We start from the raw sequence: 16,229 nt of genomic DNA on the forward strand, positions 1-16,229 counted from the left end.
GCAGGCACTGCGGATAGAGAGTCGGAGTGGAGTGGTGATCAAGACAAAGCTCTCAGAAGCTTATAGCCTAGCGAGGAAGAAAGCTATTAAACAGAAAATTAAAGTGAACTTGATTTTTATGATCAGAGAATTAGTGTCTTGTGGGATACGAAGCAGGGAACCCAAACTCAGATGAATACAAAGGAGACAAGCCCTGATGTTTTCTCAAGCACTTAAACCAGTGGTTACCTAAGACTTCCCTGGTGGTCCAGTGGTTAAGACTCTGTGCTCCCAGTGGAGGGAACCCGGATCCAATCCCTGGTTAGGGAACTAGATCCTGCAAGATGGAACTAAAACCCAGCCAGACAAAAGAAAAAAAGAAGATTTTAAAATATTAAAAAAAATAAAACAGTGGTTGCCTGTCAGTGGTACATAGGCAGCAGTTTAGCTGAGATCCAGGTTTTTTATAGCAATCAATAAAAATTCAAATAAAATCGCTACTACATCTTCTTATGGCCTGAATTTACATAATAAATATAATAAGGAAATGTATTTCATGCATTTAACCAATATTCGAGTGTGCACGAATTTCAGTGTGACACTGAATGAATGTGAAATTGTCAGAGGTAGCGATCAGGAAAGTCAGAGAGACCATAGACAAATTTGAGAAGTTACAGAAAGCTTGGTAGAATTTTTTGGATTAAAGGGAAGCATGTCAATCAAGTTAGAGGCTCTTGAACTCATTCATCGAAATTATTAACTTATTAAGAATCTCCTATATTCCAGACACTTTTGCCAGCTCTGTCTGGCAGTACAGGGAAAAGTATGGCAGGAAGGGTAACTGCGGATAAAACATAGCGACAAAAGTGAGCAGGAGTTCCATCAGAGAGGAATCTTAAGGGAGAATTATTTTGGCAAAGGGAGGAAGGCTTGCATTCTAAACAGAAGGAAGATGAGAAGTGCCAGCGGCTCTGACGTTCGTTGGGAGGGGCCATTTGCTCTTAAAGGCACTTAAAGAGTCTGCAGAATCTGGGTTTTATCTGGAGGGTGAGGGAGTATCTTTTGCAGGATTTAAAGCAGAAAAAAGACTTGGTCCTTTTTAGTATAAATATTATCTGGCAGCGGTGCAGTGTGTGTGTGCATGCTTAGTCGCTCAGTTGTGTTAGACTCTTTGTGACCCCATGCATGACTCATAGTCCACCAGGCTCCTCTGTCCATGGGATTTTTTTCAGGCAAGAAAACGAGTGAGTTGCCATTTCCTCCTCCAGGGAATCTTCCTGACCCAGGGATACAACTCATGTCTCCTGCATCTCCTGCATTGCAGGTGAATCCTTTGCTGCTAAGTCACCAGGGAAATCCCAGGAGTACAGAGGGATAGCTAAAGAAAGATGACCAGACAGGGAGTCAAGCTTGCTACTGGGATTGGAAAGATGAGGTGAGGCCAACCAGAGTTAGAGGCTGAAAGACCAATGAAAAGTCTAGCCAGGGACTTCCCTGGTGGCCAGTGGCTAAGCCTTCTGCGCTCCCAATGCAGGGGGCCCAGGTTTCATCCCTGCTCAGGGAACTAAATCCCACATGCTGCAACTAAGAGCTTGCATGCTGCAACTAAAGATCCTGCATGGCAAAATCAAGACCTGGTGCAGCCAAATAAAAAAATAAATATTAAAAGAAAAAGCACAGTTGGAGTGGGAGGGAGCGCTTGCTTCCTTAACAGGTTACAAAAGAAAATACCCATGCTTTGCTTTGAACGCCACCCTGAGAGGCAGGTTCTTATCTTGCGTCCCACTTGTTGGATCAATTAGTCATGTATGCCTAATGTAAAGCCATCCATGCAAAAATACAGTAAGTTCATGAATAAATTCATGTGGCATGCAAGATCACATGAAGAGTTTTCTATGACTCTTTCAAAGAATCACAGGAGCAAATGCAAGAAGATGCATCATCACCACCAGCATGTCGCCATCACAGTGTCCTGAAAGATGGGCACCTCCATCCTACCTGGTCTGGGACCCCAGCCCTTAGCCTCCAGTCTAATCCAAGCCAGCCCAAAGCTTCCTCCCAATGCCCCAGCCTCCAGCCCCATCTTACAGACAATGCCTTTATCCCAGGATAGAAGGGAAGGAAGCTGACCAACAATCAGACTGCAGCCTGTGATGTGAAGTTACTAGAAAGAAAGCCTCGAAGACAGACAACCATTTTTTCTCTCTCTCCCCACCCCCTCCACCCAAGCCTTGAGTTTTAAGTGTGGCAGCTGAGATAAGTCATAATATCGAAGGACTCCATCTACTCAGGGACCCTGGCCCCTTCTACTGCTCCTAGATTTTAGTCATACCATCTTTCACAGTCTCTCAGGTGGGTGGATCTGCAAGTCCTTCCCACCTGAAATGTTCCTTCGTCAATAAAATGCCGTCCATTCTTTAAGACTCACCTTTCACAGAGATTGCCCTTTTCTTGCACTTCACACACTGGCAGACTCACTCCTCAGAAACAGTCAGCTATGACTCTTGCATTATTCTCAATATCCTTTCCTGTTGTCCTTTCACTTTGTAAGCACTCATCAGCCTCCATCACTCTCAGGTTGGTACCCAGGCCGCCCTGCCCCCTCAGCCTCACATCTCTGAAGCCCCAAAGCCCTGGCTGTGCAGTGTTCTTTGTTTGACACCTGCCTGTCCCAGATGGCTTTTCTCATGGCAGTTCACACCAGATCCTCACTGTGACGCAAATTCCCTCAACCTTTAGAAAACAACAATTTCTGAAGCCAACACAAGCATAATCTTGCTAAAAGTTAGAGGCAAAAAAAAGAAAAAGAAATCCCCAAAGCCAAAAAAACTATATTAAGATGTATTTTATTGCCCACTGCATGGTAATTTGAGTCTGCTGAATAGCTGTCAGATTAAATGGACTCTGTCAAGTAGAGCTAAGCCCTAGCTCATCATCTACAAAGCCACCTGCCCTTCCTACCTAATTTTCATCACTCATCAACAGATTCTGTTACAGAAAATGATTCCACTTTTTTCAGAAGTTCAAGTCTTTCATTAATGCATCTGGAACAGGCTTGGACAACGTAAATCAGCTTCTGAAAAGGCTTTGACACCCTCTCAATTCTCTCTCCAGGCTATTCTTATCCCCGTCCTGCATTTACACGTCTGACAAAATTCTGCAGGGGATTGGGGATGTACTTAAAAGTAAGCTACATACCACATTCTCCATCAGTGGCAGAAAGCGAGTTACTGGTTAGCTGTGCTGCTGCCAAAACACTCAGTAAAGTTCCCGGTGCTTCTCGCTGCCACCGTCTCCTGTTTTCTGGACCGCCTTCAATCTCAATCACTCGGCCGTCTGAAAAGGAGACTGGATTAGTGACAACAAAAATGCTTCTTCAATGGAGCTTTTAAAATCACAGAATGCAAGAACCTTGGCGATAACCTAAGCATTTTATGAGTAAATCACTCCTCATTTTATGAATAAAGAAGCTAAGAAAAGTTCAGTGACAATATGATTGTCACAGAGCTGTTGGGCAGGAGAGTCATTTTTTGCTTTGCAAACTGGCTATTTTGGTATGTTGACATTTCTATTCTACCGTTTATTTTAAATTCAGTTTCCCTCCTTATTGTTTCACTGGCTTAGGATGGATTAAATTGTATTATGTTTGCAAGCCCTTTTCTGTAAATTTAATGATATATTTTGTAAGAGTATAAATATGGGTCCATTCACACACTTCTAATTACTAACTTCAGTAATATACTTACAGACTTCAACTTATAAGATGGACATAAATTTTAGCTCTCCCTCAGCCCCACGTGGGCTTCCCAGGTGATGCTAGAGATAAAGAAGCTGCCTGCAATATAGGAGATGTAAGCGAGTTTGATTCCTGGGTCAGGAAGATCCCCCGGAGGAGGGAAAGGAAACCCACTCCAGTATTCTTGCCTAGAGAGTCCCATAGACAGAAGAGCCTGGCAGGCTACAGTCATAGGATCGCAAAGAATCAGACACCACTGAACTGACTTAGCACACACAGCCCCACGTTATCAAGAACATAGGAAATAAGCAATAAAAATCTCCACCACCTGTGAGATCACACCCAGGTATTGCAGGGACTCTCTGATGAGGAAAGACTATGCCAGAAGTTCAGATGTAAACAGAAGAATTTAGGTTGAAAATACAATCACATTCTAAACAGTCCCAACACTGAAATAGCACATTGGCTAACAAAGCAATTTAATGTGTATCTTTGCACTAACTCTCTAAACCTTGTGGGATAGCTAATATTTCAATTCTGATGTTACTGATGAAAAAAATGACCCTCCAAGACATTGCAAGGGAGTTATTGGGCTAGCACAGGAAAGCAAATGAAGCCACCTGCCCCTCCTTGAGAGGGAGGTGGGAGCCTGGATCTTTCCTCCCTTACATTCTCACAGCTACAATGGTCAATTGTCTAGAATAATTAGTCGGCAAGTCTCTGCAGAGGTAGGCAGTGGAAGTGTTTGTTGCTCAGTCATGTCTGGCTCTTTGCAGTCCCATGGACTGTAGCCCACCAGGCTCCTCTGTCTATGGGATTCTCCAGGCAAGAATTACTGGAGTGCATTGCCATTTCCTTCTCCAGGGGATCTTCCCGACCCAGGGATCAGACCTGGGTCTCCTGCACTGCAGGCAGATTCTTTACCATCTGAGCCACAAGCCTAATCTAAAACAGTATCTTTTGACAAGTACTTGATACAAATCTATAGGGACTTTAGGGCTTCCCTGGTGGTTCAGATGGTAAAGCGTCTGCCTGCAAAGCAGGAGACCCAGGTTCGATTCCTGGGTTGGGAAGATCCCCTGGAGAAGGAAATGGCAACCTACTCCAGTATTCTTGCCTGGAGAATCCCATGGACAGAGGACCCTGGTAGCCTACAGTCCATGGGGTCGCAAAGAGTCAGACATGACTGAGCGACTTCACTTTCTTTCATTCGTTCTTATAGGGACTATCCTGAAAAGTGAGAACTATCAGGTCAGAGTGAGCACTGGCATTTGGGGTGAACACAGCTGTATCTGGGGCCTCTCTCTCCTCTTGCTGATGATTTAAGCCACTGATGTCAGCCTCACCCTCAGGCATGGTGGAGCAGGTGGAGGTGACATCGGCCGAGGCCATCATTTGCAGCAGAGTCTGAGGAGCTCCTGGGGCCCACTGTCTCCTGTGCTCTGCAGCAGCGGCATCCGGGATGCACAACTCTGGGAATAAGGAGACAATTCGTTCATCTCAAAGCAGCAAAGTGTGACTAATAGCACCAAATGGTTCTTAGGAAACCTGGAATCCATCAGCTGGCACATTCAAAAACAGAAGTCACCACCACCCTTCTAATACAGATTATTATGAACTGAATGTTTGCACGCCATCCCTCTCTGCCCTCCCCCCAATTCAAATGTTCAAACCTCATGCCCAAGGTGATGGTATTAGGAGGAGGGACTATGGGGAGGTGATTAGGTCATGAGGGTGAAGCCTCATGAATATGAGTAATGCTTTTATGAAAGAGACCCCAGAGAGCTCCCTCATCTTTTCCACTAAGGGTTGTTGTTCATTCGCTGAGTCCTGTCAGCGACCCCATGGACTGCAGCACACCAGGCTTCCCTGTCCTTCACTATCTCCTGGAGTTTGCTCAAACTCATGCCCACTGAGTTGGTGATGCCATCCAATCATCTCATCCTCTGTCCCCCCTTCTCTTCCTGCCTTCAATCTTTCCCAGCATCAGGGTCTTTCCCAATGAATCGGCTCTTCGCATCAGGTGGTCAAAGTATAGGAGCTTCAGCTTCTGCATCAGTCCTTCCAATGAATATTCAGGACTGATTTCCTTTAGGATTGACTAGTTTGTGAGCCCACAGCAAAAAGATGGAATTAGGCCCTTACCATGAATCTACCAGCATCATGATCCTGGACTTTCCAGCCTCCAGAAATGTGTGAAATATTGAATAAATGTTGTTAATAAGCCATCAAGTTTATGGTATTTGTTACTTCAGGACACTGAACTTATAAGTTCTGAAGTTATAAACAAGTTTAAAATTGTTTCATTTTTATTATTAACATTTGATTGACTATACAATATATTTAATGCTAAAGAAATATTAATAGCACTGAATGAACAAATTCTTGAGGCATTATGTGAACTTTAGTAGTTTCCACGGAAATGCAACTATTCCATTACCTTACTTTATTTTTTGGCCACACTGTGGCATTCAGGATCTTAGTTTCCCCACTAGGGGTTGAACCTGTGCCCCCTGCAGTAGCACATATTCTTAACCACTGGACCACCAGCCAAGTTCCCTACCTTAATTTCAAAAGTAACATGGTTTTTAACATGGTTTGTTACTATGTTTCATTATAGGAAATTTGGAGATCAGAGAAATAAAGAAGAAAATCAATATTTCCACAATCCCACTGTCCAGAAGACGATTACAATTTCAAATTTTCCTTCCTGCATTTTGTTTTTGCTTCGTTTTGAAACAAAAAATGGGCCAAATACTACATACCCTTTTATAATTTGTTCTTTCCAGTTAGCAATATATCCTATCTGAATTATTAAACATTGCTCTATACCACTATTTTAAAGCAAACTGGGTATCCTGTTTTATGGATACATTTTAACTTAATTCTTTTTTGCTGGATTTTTAGATTGCTAGAATTTTTTACTATGATAAACAATACTATAATGAACTCATTTTTTACATTTATGACTATTTTCCCTAGGTAAAATATTGAAAATGACAATTATAGGGGCTAGTAATATTTGCTTTACCAGACCCTTTCATTGTTAAAGTTGAATCTATTACTAATTTATTCTGTGATTTTTTTTTCCTATGTATTTTGAATAGCGAATTCTTCCCTATTCAAAAAATACTCACATTTTCTTTCACTTTATTTTCTAACACATAGCTTCACTTTTAACATATAAACCCTTTGATTTTGGCTTGGAATTTGTTTTGCTGTATCATTATCTAGAGTCTGATTTCACAATTTTCCCCAAATTGTTAACCAATTAGTTCTAGAGCATTTATTTAATTCTTTTATTTAATTCATTTATTTAAGTCCCATTGACATGATGTGACCTTTAGCATATGCCAAATTATGATACATACTAAAGTTTGTTTCTAAACTTTGTCTTTTTTCACTAATTTTTAAAAAATTTTCCTGCTAGTATCATATTGTTTTAATCACTGTAATTTACATAATATAGTTTGATATTTGGAAGACAAGTACCACTCACTGCTCTTCTTTTCTAGATTTTGTGGCTAGTTAAGAATCTCCAAGGGACTTCCCTGGTGGTCCAGTTGTTAAGAATCTGCCTTCCAATGCAAGGGACAGGGGTTTGAGCTCTGTTCAAGGAATTAAGATCCCACATGCCATGGGGCAACTAAGCCCTCAAGCTGCAACTACTCAGCTCAAGCACTACATCTAAGACCCGACAAAGCCATAAATAAATAAATATTTTTTAAAAAGGATCTCCAATATTCTGCAATCTGCCAAGATCTCTTTACACCAGAAAAAACTCCTATTGTGCTTTTGATTGAAATTGCCAAAAATCCACATATTTATTTGGAATGAATATTTCTAATATATAACAGTATTGTTGTTGTTGTTCAGTTGTCCACTTGTGTCCGACTCTTTTCTCCACATTTATTCAAACATCTTTAACTACCTCAGTAAAGTTTTATAGTTTCCTTCATTTGCTCTGCATGATTCTTATGGAGTTTATTCCCAAGTTATAAGTACACACACATATACACTCACACACATATTTGCTATTGCTGCTGTCAATGAGATCTAAAGACCAACTGGGGAAAATATTTGCAATATGTATTTCAGGCAAAGTTTCTACTTAAATGAGTCTTATAAATAAAAAAAAATGACATATTCAGTAGAAAAATAAAGGATATGAGCACATAATTCACAAGAGAAAGACAGAGGTCAATAAACACATGGGAAATTGTTCAGCCTGAATAATAATTACAGGAACCCAGTTTAAATTGAGACCATTTTCAGTATCAAACTAATGATTAGTACTGGGGTTCAAAAAGCAGGTTTTGCGCCTCCTTTCACCTGTTCATGACAGTTCTATGATTGTGAAGGCAGAGCAGGTGTCACTCATCTCTGAGGTCCCTTCCACCTAGCACAGTCTGGCAGAAGCTGGGATTCTCTGTAAGATGCCTGCTGAATTGAATACAGATTTTTCCAGGTGGAAGTGAGGCAAAGTGTATTATTCTAGGAAGAGGAAACTGATCTGAGTCAGGCTGTGTAAATGCTCACATAGCTGCAAGAGAAGGTGCAGTTCCAACAGGCTGTGTGGATCCCATCATCAGTGCAAGAAGAGAGGGGGGTGATCGAGCAGGATCAGGCCATGCAGCATAACATGTGTTACTTTGTACAATGAACTGTATCCTATGAGCATTATTGAACAAAATTTGAGCAGGGAACTCTACTCATATTTCATTTTGATAATACCTCATTTCCACCTGGAAAAAAAAATCCTTATTCGATTCAGCACAGGGAACTCTATTCAGAGCTCTGTGGTGATCTAAATGGGAAGGAAATCCAAAAAAGAGGGGATATATGTGTACATATAGCTGATCCACTGTGCTGCACAGTAGATACTAACACACCATTGTAATGCAACAATACTCCAACAAAAGTTAATTTTAAAAATTTGAGTAGGATCATAATATGACAAGATGACTATAGCAATATTTACAGAATGAAAGGGAAATATCAGAGAAAAGGAGGATGCATAGAGGAGTAAGACAACTCAGGGGAAGGGAAAGGGAAAATTGGGGAAATAGCGTCTATTAAATTAAGCACCTAATACATCCATTTTCACGTTAGCCTTCGCAATAAGTCTGTGTGGCAAGCATTAGTATCCTCATTCCTAACAGGAAACTGAGGTTCAGAGTTTTGTTTTTTTGGCCACACAGCATGTGAGATCTCAGTTCCCCAACCTGGGATAGAACCCCGTGGCCCCTGCACTGGGAGCGTGGAGTCTTAACCACTAGCCTACCAGGGAAGTGCCTGAGATTCAGAGATTTGAAGTAACATGTGAAAGGCTGCACAATCAGAAAGCGGCACTTTCAGCTGGGATTCAAACTCTGTCTCCAAAGCCCATGCACTTCCTACTACATGCACTGCCCAGACAGGACAGGGTAGAGAGAATGAAGGAGGAGGAGAGAGACTCAGGGACATCTCAGAGTAGAAACCACCCCAGGCACGACAGCAGGACCGTCAGCCTGGTGAGGACATCACCCAAAATAAAGACTCCCTGGGAAGAAAAGGCTCAGAAGATTGATCGTACACACACTGAGTTTTAGATGACAATGGCACTTGTCCATGGAGCCATCTAGGTGATCCTGAGAAAGAGAGATGAGTGTGGAGCTGCTGGTGGAGGAGCGGAAGCTGAGGGAGCTGATGAAACTGCCCCGGGAGCAGTGTGGAGCAGAGAGGAGGGGGGTCTCTGGGGCTGTCATCTCTGCGGTGGGTGGAGTCAGGCCAGGTTCCGCCCAGCTCAGGGAGGGGTGGGGGGCAGGGGACAGTCAGGTCACAGGAGATGAGTGAGGAGAGAATACGAGATGGGTTGTCAATAAAACAGTACCTTCTCATCTGCAGCCTTCAAGGGACACATACCTGCTCCTGGGCAACAGAGTTTTTCAAATGCTTTGTCTGTATAATCTTCTTGCCCCTTCATACATTTATATTCCATAAACTTCATGCCATCCTCAGAGGTCAAAGTTTCCTTCAGTATATCCACTGCCTAAAGCAATTCCACAGTGTTTCATGAGAAATAAGCCACAGTTTAGGGGGAAAAGTTTAAAAATTATTCTGTATTCCCAGGAGTAGCATTTACCAAGATATGCAATGAGGATTCAGTATATGTTTATTACATGAATCAACAGGCTTTTAAAGCTGGAACTCTTCTGGAACAAGGTAGAAACAGGAATGTATCTGTCCATTTCTTCTCCTTGTCAAGAGTGACGAGCACTGATCACGTGGCAACTCATTTGAGGCAGACGTCCTGCCTTCAATCTTATCCCCCTACTGTTCTGTGCTATGGAACTCTAAAGATGAGTTCATCCATGCCCTGCTTTAAGCTTTAACATTGCCAGTCAGGTCCCTAAAACTGCCCCTAACATTCCAGTATTAATATTAAAATGATCACTCTGTTTCAAGCATATCAAAGCAAAGGAGAACAAAGGATGAACAAATTGGTACATAAAACTTTGGGGACTCCATTCTTTTTTCTAGCAGGCCAGCTTTGAAAGTGTTAGTCGCTCAGTCATGTCTGACTCTTTGCGACCCCATGGACAATAGCCTGCCAGGCTCCAGGCAAGAATACTGGAGTGGGTTGCCTTATCTCCTCCAGGTGATCTTCCCAAAACAGGGATCAAACCCTGGTCTCCTGCATTTCAGGCAGGTTCTTCACCATCTGAGCCATCAGGGAAGCCAACTTCAGCACCTCATTTCACAGAAGCGCTGGAGGGACCAGTCCTCAGCTTCTAACTCAGACCATGGGTCCCCAAAGCTAATCCCTCTGGTACTCACAGCTCCGGGACACTTAGAGGCTAGTGGTTAGAGGTGAGCGCTAACTACCACCACTCCACTGAAGTCTTTATGTAGCAAAATGCTGGTAAAATCTCACAACTTAGTGGAGCACAGAGGAATTTTAGGGCAGTGAAAATACTCTGTATGATTCTAAATACTCTGTATGATTCTACAATTTTATTCTAAAATAAAATTATTTTTATTTTATTTTTTAAACTTTTTATTTCATATTGGAGTATAGTTGATTAACAATGTTCTGATGTTCTGTTAATTTCAAATGCATAGCAAAGTGATTCAGTTATACATATAGATGTATCTATTTTTTTCCAATTTCTCTCAGTTATACATATAAATGTATCTATTCTTTTTCAATGGTTCTATAATGATGTCATTCTACACTTGTCAAAACCCACAGAATGAGTGAACCCTAACATAACCTATGGACTTTGGGTGATTAGTATGGGCCAGTGTAGGTTCATCAATATTCAATGAGTATTCAACATATGTTTATTACATGAATCAACAGGGTTTTAAACTGGAACTATGTTGGAACAAGGTAGCAACAGGAATGTGTCTGTCCATTTCTTCTCCTTGTCAACAGAGATGAGCACTGACCATGTGGCAGCTAATTTGCCATGAATGTTCCACTCTGGTGGGAGGTGCTGATGGGAGGGAAGGCTGTGTGTGTGTTTGTGTGGCAGGAGCTATATGGGAAATCTCTGTACCTGCTGCTCAATTTTGCCCAGAACCTAAAACTTCTCTAAAACATGAAGTCTATTTTTTTTTTAATGGACCTTCACAACACACACAAACACACAAATCTGAAAGAAATGATAACATTTAAAAAGTTTTAAGCCAATAAAAAAATGAAAGAAAGAAATTGAGAGATATACACATTCATACTTAACTTTCGATAATTTAAAAGGCCAATTTGAGGAGGTGAAATGAAAACACAAATCAGTTAATTTTCATATTGGTTAGCATCTTTAGTAAAAAATGGGATTAAAAAAAGATGCTGAAATCAAGTCATAAAATGAGGTTTCAATGTACTATATTCATGTAATTATTGCTGTTTCAATGAGATCTCTAGTACCTAACTGAGATTTACCCAAAGACCAGTACAAAGTTATCAATAACTAATCAAGATCCAAAATAAATGTGCTGGTTTCAAGATACCAGCTCACTTATTTATTTTTATTTTATTTTAAACTTTTTATTTCACATTAGAGAATAGTTGATTAACAATGTTGTTAGTTTCAAATGCATAGCAAAGTGATTCAGTTATACATATAAATGTATCTATTCTTTTTCAGTTTCTTTCAGTTATACATATAAATGTTTTGTATTCTTTTTCAACTTCTAACTAGGTTATTACAGAATATTGAGCAGGGTTCATTGTGCTATACAGTAGGTTCTTGTTGGTTATTCAATTTAAATATACGCACTCATTTATTTTAGGTGAGTTGATTAGTTGTTGACTATATATTAATATTATGTCTTCTATTTTAATCTGGCTATAATTTAAAAGTTACTGTTAGGAGGAAAATACCTTCTTTATAACAGCAAAGTAAAATGGAATAATCAATTTATATGAATAACCTCAATTTTAAAAAGAACAGAAGATTAAGTATTTTGGAAGACTTGTCTGAACACTAGAGATCCTCTAGGAAGATTTTAGAAAATTTTCCCTACCCTCTATGGGAAAATTTCATGAAATGTGCTACCAAGACACTCATTCTCTCATCTCTACTAATAGAAATTTAACTTAATGGCATACCTCTTCCTCTTGGAGGGTGTTTTCATCAGAAATACATTCATCTAAATTAATTTCAAATTTTACCCCTCTCTAAAAGAAAGAAAAAAATCTTAGTTTTGCAATCCAATGAAAACTTTAAAATTACAACTCCCAATTTGACATTACAGATACTTAAAACCATTAGTCTAACATAACAAAATAAGGCAATTCCATAAAATAGTAGGGGGTGAAATCCTGTAGGCAATCCAGATTACAAGGTGCAGAGTCCCAGCCAGATTTTTAACACGAAAAAGACAAAATGTTTATTACCTGAGCTTTATGTTTTTGTTCCAAACTTTTACTTCCCTTTATGTTTTGAGGTTTAATTTGTTCTAAGTCTCTTTCAATATCCTGAAACTTAGAGAAAAAATAAAGTCTAGCATTTACTATCGATCAATTATATTTTCACAATTGCCGAATTCACAGCAGGGTCTATTTACATTATTTGATTTCTTGAATGAATCTGATGGCTGACTTGAGAATAAAAGCATGCCTTTTGCAAAGGAAAGTTAATGATAGTTCACTAAAAGCTTGGGCACAAGGTCCATTAACTTGAAATATTAATGCATTTAACACCAGCATTGCAACTCTACAGTGTGACAATATTTATCACTTTAGTCCCACACAACCTAATCTAATTCAAGAATGTAATTTAGGGACTTCCCTGGTGGTACAGTGGATAAGAATCCACTTGCCAAAGTAGGGGACACGGGTTCGATCCCTGGTCTGGCAAGATCCCACATGCTTTGCATCAGCCAAGCCAGAGTGCCACATCTACTGAGACCCGTGGCCCAGAGCCTGTGCTCCGCAATGAGAAGCCCGCCAACCTCAATGAAGAGTAGCTCCCGCTTGCCGCAACGAGGGAAAGAACGCGAGCAGCAATGAAGACTCAATGCAACTAAAAATAAATAAATTAAATTTTAAAAAAGAGTGTAATTTTGACTATAAGATCCTTCTCTTAAGAAGCTTATGATCTTAATCAGGAAAACAAAGAAGTGCACAGCTCATGATACTACAAAGGAAGGAGGGGAGGGTCTAAAAATTGATGGTCAATTTAAAGGAGGAAGAGAAGACTGTAAAAGTACTGACAAGAATTTCCAAAGAATGGTCAAGAAGTGAACTTTAGATCCTGAGCTTTCTTGGGGTTCAGCCCTGGGCCCTCTGCCGTTCTCTTCCTCAGCACACGGATGGTGGTGGCGGTTTAGTCACTAAGTCGTGTGCGACTCTTGCGACCCCATGGACTGTAGCCCGCCAGGCTCCTCTGTCCATGGGATTCTCCAGGCAAGAATACCGGAGTGAGCTGCCATTTCCTTTTCCATAATACACGGGGGTCTCAGTAATTTCCAGGGATTTAAATGCAATCTTTATGCAATGACTCTTAAATGTGTCTTTTCAGGTTTGATCTTTCCTCCCGTCTGCGCTTCAGACTCACATATTCAGCTCCCTACTTGGTACCATCCTCACTTTAACATTCACCCCACAATTCCATATCGAGCGCCCACCGCGGACCAGACACTGCCCTGCACAATGGGATGGTGCAGAAGGTGAACATCCCCACTGACACACAGCTTACATTTTACTGGAGTAAAATAGGTAAATGAGTCAGCAAAGCAATGATGTCATTTCAGAAGGTGTTAAGTGCTATAAAGAAAAGATTAGAGTAATAGCCTAGAAAATGAGTAGAGGAGGACAGTTAAATAGGAAAAGCCTACTTGGCATTTGATTGAAGCCCTGGAATGGTGCTGGACCCTGGTTAAGGATGGTCTGTGGAAAGCGTGTTTCAGGTGGAGGGAACTGCGGGGCAGAGACCTGAAGTAGGGATGCAGTCTCTCAGATCTTCCTGACTCAACACGTCCAAAGCGGAGCTCCTGAGGGCCAACCCCCCGATATACAAGCTTGCTCCCCACTCTTCCACATCCTGGTAAAATGTACTATTCCTTTCAAGCCAGAAACTTGTGAGTCTCCATGTGTTTATATATATGTATATTCCCCTGAAGAAAGGAATAGCAACCCACTCCAGTATTCCTGCTTTGAGAATCCCCATGGACAGAGGAGCCTGGCAGGCTACAGTCCATAGGGTTGCAAAGAGTTGGACACAACTGAACGACTAACACATACCTACACACAGATGTTAATTACTGCCTCATCTGTGGACTTCACACATCCCATCTATCAGTTTGAATTATTATTGGTTGTTTGCCCTGCAACCCTGGGAAGGGTGTTTTCCTGCCTTGCAATATTACACACGCTGAAATAGGACTCTGACTTCTGTTATCTCACTTACATTTGTGAAGTTGGTTGTCTGATTTGACTGTGTAGTCTAATTGTCCCAATTGCATCAGAAGTGTCATATTGCTTTCTTTCCCTTTGTGTGTGCATGCTAAGTCACTTCAGTCGTGTGCGACTCTTTGTGACCCTATGGACTGTAGCCCACCAGGCTCCTCTGTCCACGGGGTTCTCCAGGCAAGAATGCTGGAGTGGGTTGCCATGCCTTCCTCCAAGGGATCTTCCTGACCCAGGGATCAAACTCCTGTCAAACATGTTAGACCCCGAAGCCCCGTTCACCCCACTGGGTAGAAAATTCAACCTCTGTCCACTTCAGAGCTCTGGGCACTGCCTCTTGTGAAGGTCCCCAGGTTTTCACAAAAAGAAACACTCAGGGAGGCTGTTCAGCCTTCACTTCACTCAGCATGGCTTCCTCTCACCTGCCTGCAATCAAGCCCTTGGGGCACTTCTCTGAAGATGAAGGGGAAAGACCTCCCAGGAGAAAAAGAAAAGTCCCTTGTAAGCCATCTGATCATTCAGCTCTGCCCAGTTCCCTATTAATGCCAAAAAGGTAAGTTTGAAGGGAAATTAACTGTCAGATTCCCTGAGAGGTGTCTTTGAGACTCAGATTCAAACACCATCAGACAACAGAAATTTCTTCCACCCTGGAAGCAGTTCTCAAACTTGGCTGCACGAACTCACCAGCTAGCTCTTGACGACAAGATGCCTGGGTCCCACCCCAGACCATTTGGGATGGAGCCCAGGTGTTTTAATTTTTTTTTTTTGATTGCTCTGTTTTTTGGGTTTTTTGTGGAGCGGCACCCCACGCAACGTGCCGTATCTTAGTTCCCCAACCAGGGATGGAACCCACACTCCTGCAACAGAGTCTTAACAACTGGACCACCAGAGAGGGTCCTGATTGAGTTTTTTAAACTTTCCCATGTGGTTCTCCTGAGCAAGGAGGGATGGGAACACCGGGCTGGAGCAGACTCACTGGGAAACGCAGCATCGTCTAACAATAACCATCACCTGCACACATGCTTCTTCCTCAGGTGCTTCATGGGGGATGGGCAGGTCACTCTTCTTCACCAAGTAGGTTTTCCGGCTCATTTTTGAGTCCTCCTCCAACAAAAATTATACACAATCAACAAGGTTGGTTCTGCGCCAGTTCTGAAGGCCACTTGCTGACCCTCGGCTGCTAGACCTGAAGGGGGTCTCGTGAGGACCCTGGTCCAGGGAGGATCCGGGGGCGTGGCCGGAGAGAACTCCCTTATGGCCTCTGTCCTCTGCGGCCGCCTTTGGTTTCCCCCAGGGGGCTTCTTTCCTGGCCTCTCTAGAAAAGTCTGCTGTCCATCTTTCCTGCATGCAGGCTTCCCATCCCAGACCTGCCTTAAAAACCAGGGCTGAGGATGACACGAGGCTCTCCACCGTGAACCAAACCGCTGCTCTGGGCTTCCCAGGTGGCGCTAGTGGTGAAGAACCCGCCTGCCACTGCAGGTAGAGATAAGAGATGGGGGTTCGATCCCTGGGTCGGAAAGATCCCCTGGAGGAGGGCACAGCAACCCACTCCAGTATTCTTGCCTGGAGAATCCCATGGACAAGAGCCTGGAGGGCTACAGTCCACAGGATCGCAGA

General features: G+C 42.1%; 1 protein-coding gene and 1 non-coding gene across 11 annotated transcripts in view; one reads left to right on the forward strand and one right to left on the reverse strand.

Annotated features, from left to right (window-relative positions):
* The window catches only part of NEK5 (NIMA related kinase 5), a 61,315-nt gene that overhangs the window by 5,593 nt on the left and 39,493 nt on the right, over window positions 1-16,229 (reverse strand). Inside the window, exons 16-21 of one of the 10 annotated variants that reach the window (XM_081547639.1) lie at window positions 15,624-15,713; window positions 12,600-12,680; window positions 12,312-12,380; window positions 9,620-9,746; window positions 5,062-5,187; window positions 3,178-3,315 (exon numbers count right to left, since the gene is read on the reverse strand). In XM_081547639.1, the coding sequence (XP_081403765.1) occupies window positions 3,178-3,315; window positions 5,062-5,187; window positions 9,620-9,746; window positions 12,312-12,380; window positions 12,600-12,680; window positions 15,624-15,713 (631 nt within the window). Of the gene's footprint in view, window positions 1-3,177; window positions 3,316-5,061; window positions 5,188-9,619; window positions 9,747-12,311; window positions 12,381-12,599; window positions 12,687-15,623; window positions 15,717-16,229 lie in introns of all 10 variants that reach the window. The other 9 variants (XM_081547637.1, XM_081547638.1, XM_081547636.1 and 6 more) reach the window with 9 other exon arrangements.
* TRNAC-GCA (transfer RNA cysteine (anticodon GCA)) lies at window positions 4,717-4,788 on the forward strand. The gene has a single exon. It is a non-coding gene; the product is annotated as a tRNA-Cys (tRNA).

This window comes from Giraffa tippelskirchi, chromosome 12 (assembly GCF_054371585.1).
Source record: "Giraffa tippelskirchi isolate mGirTip1 chromosome 12, T2T-mGirTip1v1.2.pri, whole genome shotgun sequence".
NCBI lineage: Eukaryota > Metazoa > Chordata > Mammalia > Artiodactyla > Giraffidae > Giraffa > Giraffa tippelskirchi.